General features: G+C 34.8%; 1 protein-coding gene across 1 annotated transcript in view; it reads left to right on the top strand.

The window, feature by feature from the left end:
• The first annotated feature begins 6,557 nt into the window (after positions 1 to 6,557).
• LOC107680491 (neural-cadherin-like) overlaps positions 6,558 to 7,200 on the top strand; it is a 188,152-nt gene continuing 187,509 nt past the window's right edge. The window contains exon 1 of the mRNA XM_016476377.1: positions 6,558 to 6,783. Within this exon, the coding sequence (XP_016331863.1) occupies positions 6,558 to 6,783 (226 nt within the window). The remainder of the gene's footprint in view (positions 6,784 to 7,200) is intronic.

The following is a 7,200-nucleotide window of genomic DNA, read 5'->3' as shown; positions in this document are numbered from 1 at the left end:
ATTTTTTTTATATACATTATAAAATAAAAAAAATGCATATATATATATATATATATATATATATATATATAAACTTTTATAAAACATTGTCAAACTACTTGCCAACATTTTTGATTTTGAAAAAAATTCAGCTTTTAATCGTGTTTTTCTTTGTATTGTAACACCACCTTGACTTTTTTCTTTTTACCATAATAACCACAAAATATCAACATTTTAGAAATTGACAACATGTTCACCCAGAGGTTGCACTACATAATATGTCTGTCAATTTTACTTTTGGCAAAGGTCATTTTATTTTATTATATCTTATTTTATTTCATTTCATTTTGTTTCGTTTCATTTCGTTTTCACTTTCTTTGAAAATAGATCTTTTAGTTTTATTTATTTCTTTATTTATTTTTATTCTTTTTCCACAATGTGTAAAGGGCAACAGACATTAATAAACAGAATCCCATGAATATTTGGACTGGACTAGGCTACACTTTCTCTCTCACTGTTGTTTCTCTCCCTAAATCCTCATTCACATCTCTCCTGTTGTATTTTCAGTGGTGTTTTCAAAGCTTATATTTTTCTGTTTTTCTCACTTCTAATTCCTGTTAACATTCTGTACTGGGGGGAATGTTTTTAAATTAATACAACCTTATGTTGCAAGTCAATTTATTATTTTTTTTGTATTAATTACATTTTTAATTTTTGTATAACTCAATAGTTTCAGACACACTCAAAAAAAATAACTTGGATGAACATGGTTCATTCATGGACAGTTGTTCCATGTGATTGAATCAAGTCATTTGGAAACGATTGAGTCAAGTTATTTTGGATTTTGTGCCAAAAATAAATAAATACATACATTTAAAAATATATTTAGCTTCACATCATTGACCTTTATTTGTTTTGTTAATAGCTGTGTAATAATATGCATTTTAATAAGTAGCTATGAAGGATAATCTAGGGATATAAAAGACCCCTCTGTGGGGGTCTTTGATGTGTAGGTATGTTGTTACTGTATGAACTTGCAGATTGAGCTTGTGCTTCAGTAACATAAAGCAGACAGGGAAACATTGCAGCTAAATGCTTTTGTTGGCCTTTTTCCTGTCTCTAAATGCTGATTAATTTTCTTCCGCCGTGGCTTTGATCCACAGCTATTTTTACCACTATTCTTGTCTTTTAATGACATTGATTTATGCAGTCATTTGGCAGCTTGTATTTTCTCTTTCCTGTTGTCCAAGTCTGGTTTTAATTCCGTTTCCATAACAACCTCAAGGCCGTTCCAATGGTGTTGTATATTGTCTTAATCCCACATTGTTTCTTTTCAGCTTTTCCGCTTATTACATGCTTCTGTTTTCAGCCTTGTTAGTGAGTTTCTCTTTCACTCTCTCTTTCTCTCATACAGATCCACCTTTTTTATTTTCTCCATCATTCCTCAAACGTTTTCCCATCATCCAAGTGAAAAATTTCCTTTAAATGTCTAATGCAATGTCTTTCGCTGTATGAATCTGGAACCACCGGCTGCGGTTTCGGTACAGTGAGCAGAAAGGAAGTTTAGGAACTTTATTCAGAAGGAGGCTGTGATGTTTATCAGTTTTGCACGATCGCTGATGGCCCTCTGGCTCTGGCATGGCATTCATCCATCCATCAAAGCTCCAGAGAGGCCTTCACCAGCCTCCTCTTTCTCCCCCCAGGGCTCTCAGTGTCTCTATCCATCTCTCACACCGGGACCGCTTCTGACTGGCAGGTCATGTTAAGCAGCTCCTCATACAGGAACCCTGATGCTCTCACTGTGCGTATGGGAGCATTTAGGGTGAACAAAACAGTTCTGCTTTTTAGCAAAGAGAGTGTGAGGGTTAATGCACTTCATGTCAAAATATATGCTCTAAAAACAAGTTGCTATAAATTTGGTGCAGAATGTGAACAAGTTTTCACTTGGTTTGAGCGGTATAATGTTAAAATTGTGTCAGCTGGTAAAGGAGATCTGCAGTGCAGTTTAATAAAGAAAAAAAGAAAAAATCTAACCAGATGCAGAAAACTATAGGCTGTATTGTAGATAGACACTTCCAGTATTGACCGCATTGTTGATTATAAAGGAGAGACTTTAAAAAATTAAAAACATGTTTATCCAGAGGTGCAGATTAAAAAAAAATCTGTCCAGAAGCAGAAAACAACTGTCGGCTTCCAGTATTGACAGACGATTATAATGAAAGTGATTTATGAAAGCAATTTAGTTTTGATGATGCGATAGATTGTCATGCAATAGATAATTATACAGAATGTCATAACCTGCTGCATTTATATAAAATTCAACAGATGTGTCATAGGTGTGGAAATGTGCATAATATATATTGGCTGTTTTATATCGGCTTCAAATGTGGCTCATCCAGTCATATTGCTATTTTATGTGGGGTTTTTTTTCTTTGAAAGAGTTATTTAATTTTAAGCTGTTTTTGTACTGATGCCAGACTAATCATTCATTTGTTATGGATAATCGTACTTTTTGTTTTGCGTCAAGCCCTGCCCCACCCATCAACCCACACTGTCATTTTTATGCCGCTACAATATTGAAAAATAGACATTATGTTTACATGCTACATCTATTCATTTGGCAGATGCTTTTATCAAAAGAGACTTAAAAATGAGGAACATCACAAGCAATTTATCATAAAAGCCAACAATATTTGTAGTACACTAGAGAAAAAGAGAAGTTTTTTCTTCCTTTTAACAGTTATTAAACACTAAAAAGGGTTTACTTAAAAAATAAAAACATCTAAGTTAATTAATTTTACACAAGTCAAAATAATTATTTGCCTTCTTTGAATTAATCAACCTAAATGCATTAGACCAACAAAACTCAATTTAAAGGTTATTTAAGGTATAAACAAGACTCCTTAATGTAATAACATAAGGTTACCACAGTGTAGGAAGAGTCTTATGGTTTTGGATGTATAGATATGTACAGGGGTGTAAAATACTTGAGCAATTTTACTTGATTACTGTACTTAATTATTATTTTGGGGTATCTGTACTTTATTTAAGTGCAATTTAAACTCACTACTTGTACTTTTACTTGATTAAATCTCTGAATCTTATGGTTTTGGATGTATAGATATGTACAGGGGTGTAAAATACTTGAGCAATTTTACTTGATTACTGTACTTAATTATTATTTTGGGGTATCTGTACTTAAAATCTGTATCTGCAATTTAAACTCACTACTTGTACTTTTACTTGATTAAATCTCTGAAGAAAAATAGCACTTTTTACTCCTTACAATTTTATTTAAACTTGAAAAGTACTCATTACATTTTTTTTGCATTTTTATTTTATCTTATGCACATTATAAACAGAAGCTCAAAAGTGCTTTTGACCTGAAAACCAATGAGGTTTGTTTTCATGCATCAAACACACACATTTCAGCTTCAGTTTTAACTTTCATCAGGTAAAATTCTGGTTTCAAAAGTTTGCCATATTGAAATTATGTAAGGGAAACAGGTCAATTTAGCTGAAGACCAGAGGTTAAGAGGTCTCTCATAAGGAATTTCAGTCTGTTTTCTGTCGTCGAGGTGGGGGAAGCCAATCCAAAGAGCTCGTGATTGCTATCACTGGATTCCATGTGATGGTCATGCTGTGCACCTCTTTTGACCATTAATCTTGATTACTTGCCCCCAAAATTGACAATCTCCTTGGAATTGTCAATAAGTGTTCTTTTGTTTAAATGCTGTGAGCTACTCAAAGCTGCTAGTTGGTTCAGGCTTGTGGCGCCAGGATCTGATTTACGAACATCCTGTGTCTTGGGCCTCTGTGGAATTCGGCTCCTCGTGTTTCAACTGTGTTTTTGACTAAATCTTAGATTGTCTGATTCGGTCTGATACCCTACATTATCATTACTGATTTTATTTGCATTCAGCCAATATATTGCACAGCTTCCTCTGATTTGATAATTCACGTTGTGGTGGGAATTATTGCTTTTTAAAATTAAATACAGCAAATCTAAAAAAAAAAAATGTTAATTGTAAATCTTAGTGATGCACTTATTATGGATTTGATCATAATAACATCCAGTGTTATTGTGTTACTGAGTAACAGTTAGGACTGTTAGTGAATTATGTTTTTAATCTAAATAATTGCATGCTTTGCTCATTAATTAATCTAATTAGTTGCAAATAATTATATCAGTATTTGCTAAGAAAAAAAAAACTCTAAATGCACCAAATTAACAATTAAAAGATGAATTATTGTTACAGACAGCGGTGTTGAATAGACAACACAAAAAGTGGTCTTTCACAAAGTTAATGTTGTATGTTTTAGTTCTATGTCTCTGGCCTCTGCATCGCATCTGGCTCTTTAAATGGATAGTCCATCCAAAAATGAAAACTCTCTCCTGATTGACTCACCGTCATGCCATCCCAGATGTTTATGACTTTCTTTCTTCAGATGAATACAAACAAAGACTTTTAGTGCAAGCGTACAGGACCTCTTCAGAAAACACACAAAGTGAACACCGGTAAAGTTTAAAATATTAGTATTTGTATGTTTTCTTACACACGCCTATTATTTCGCTTAAGAAGACAATGATTCATCAATAGGTGTTGTTTGTGTTACCGTTGTCTTCACTGTGTAATTGTGTAGTTTTTCAAGCATTATCTCTGGACGTCCTGTATGCTTGCATTATATGCAGAGAGATGTTTTTCCCCCTAAAACTCTTCATCTGAAGACAGTGTGTCATATACATATGGGATGGCATGAGTGTGTAAAGGATGGTGTACCCCTTTAAGAGCTGCATTTTTTTGTGTTCCACTTTGCTGCATTTTAATTGTTGTTGTAGCACTAGATGATTGTTGTATAACTAGGTGTTTTGTTTCTCACTTTAACCAAACATTTGTATGTCTGTCTGATGAAACATTTTATGCAATTTAATTTTAAGCAGTTTCACCTTCCATTGAGAAGATGGTTCAACATGGTGAATCTCATTTATATATTTACTTATTTATTTATTTGGAGTATTTGTACTTTACTCAAGTAAAATTGAAAAAAAGTTGTACTTTTTACTTTTGCTCAAATATACTTTTGGCCAGATACTTGTACTTTTAATTGTGCAACATTTTCACTGAGTATCTGTACTTTCACTTGAGTATAATTTTTGAATACTTTTTACACCTGGTTATGTAATGTATGTTGCATTTCTGGCAAAAATAACTATATTGTGATGTATACTGTTACTGTGATATAAGATTGTGGCCATACCACCGACTCGACAAGTCAAACTGTCAGATGTTTGTCTCTTTTTGCCATTTTGGTGGCAAGAAATTGTCTATTGGCTATTGTGCCCTTATAGATAATGACCTGTGCAAAAGTTTGAACAATGCTCTGGATGTGGTTGAGTCAATGGTGTGTTTTGTTATGAGTAGCTTTTGCTGTATACACAAAATAGAGTGACCTTATAGTATGTTATGAGCTTGGATTAGCTGAGACACACTCCTGACACACCTGGGGGATTTGCTTTCTCTTTCTGTGCCCTCACTCTCTATCTTTCTCTGGCTCTCTCTTTATATATCGATCTTAATATGTCTCTCTCTTGCCCACCTCCTCTATCTATTAATCTATTATTAATAATGATTTTATATTGATCCAAACCTGGAGTTTAAGTTAATCTTTTTCTAAGCCTCCCCCACTAATTCCCACTTCTCTCGCTCGATCTTTCTCTCTCTTGCTGTTCTTCTGTGTCTCCCCAGCAGGGTGTAAGGCAGCAGGTGTGCTGTCACAGGCAATGAAAGGGCCAATCACCTGGGGAATCAAAGAGCCTGTGACTCTGTCACTCCACACATCTTCGGACAGACAGCCCACTATTTATACCTCTCTCAGGGAAAAAGTGAGAGCATGGGAGGAATTTCGTTAGAAAGAGGGAAAAAAGAAATAAATGGGAATGGGGAGATGCGTTTGAAGGGGAGACTGAACAAGAGTGAAAAGTTGCGAAAAGGGGAGAAGACACCGGCGTGTTTTATGACTGACACGGTTTTCTTTCTTTTTGTCCTTTAGCTTTTTTCGTTCATGCATTTCCATGATGTTACCATGCCGTCCATAAATGTGTGCTGAAACTGTCTTTAGTTCTGTCACTTTGCAAGGCGATGATTGTGATAAAGAAGGAAGGTTTAATGAGGCGACGCAGCAGCTAAACGTAGCAAGTGCTGCCATGAGGAAAACACTCCACTCATTAGTATCTACCATTCTCTCCAACTTGCATGTAAATGTGTCTCTGCATCTATGATGTTTTGTAAATAAAATAAACATCAAAACTTGAAACTGAGGTTCTGAAACTGCACTGAGGACATGCTGTGAAGAAACCCATATCATGACACAGTCATGCAGGGCCAATGCATGGCCTTATGTTTTGTGTCCTGTGTCACATACTGAAGATACCAGACAAAATCGCCAATTAAAATAAACCGCTCCAGCTATTTTTAAATGGCCTTTGTTGTTGTTGTTCTTCGCCTTCTCTGGTTTTTATGTAATTTGATGCATTCATGATTACAGACATTTCTTTGTACAGTTTGAGTGAACTGAATATGAGTGTGGAAATCTCTACATTTACAGGTTCAGACTGGTATACAGTGAGGGTGGATTTGACGGTGATGGATGTCAATGATAATGCCCCAGAATGGATGATGGTCCCTTTCCCCTACCTGAGTGTGGTCTCTGCTAATGCCCCACCAAACACACTGGTCTACAAGCTTCAAGCCAGAGATGGTGATGAGGGCATCAATGGAGAGGTGGAATACTTCCTGTCTGATGGTAAGCAGATTTCCCATCTGCCTCCTTATTTTATATCAAAGTTTATTTTATTTTATTTTTCAGGTTTCTTTGATAAATAGCAAGTTCAAAAGAACAGCATTTAGCTGAAAAAGAAAGCTTTTGTAACATTTAAATGTATGTACTGTCACTTTTGATCAATTTAATGCATCCTTGCTAAATAAAAGCATTCATTTATTTCTTTTCATTTCATTTTCTCTTTCTTTCTTTCTTTCTTTCTTTCTTTCTTAAAAAAAAAAGAAACTTACTGACCCCACACTTTTAAACAGTAGTGTATGTTACACGAGCTTTCTATTTCAGATACATCCTGTTCTTTTGAACGTTGATCTATCTATCTATCTATCTATCTATCTATCTATCTATCTATCTGTCTGTCTGTCTGTCTGTCTGTCTGTCTGT

Source organism: Sinocyclocheilus anshuiensis, unplaced genomic scaffold (genome assembly GCF_001515605.1).
Source record: "Sinocyclocheilus anshuiensis isolate Anshui unplaced genomic scaffold, SAMN03320099.WGS_v1.1 scaffold1496, whole genome shotgun sequence".
NCBI lineage: Eukaryota > Metazoa > Chordata > Actinopteri > Cypriniformes > Cyprinidae > Sinocyclocheilus > Sinocyclocheilus anshuiensis.
This window is presented reverse-complemented; position numbering and strand designations above follow the sequence as displayed.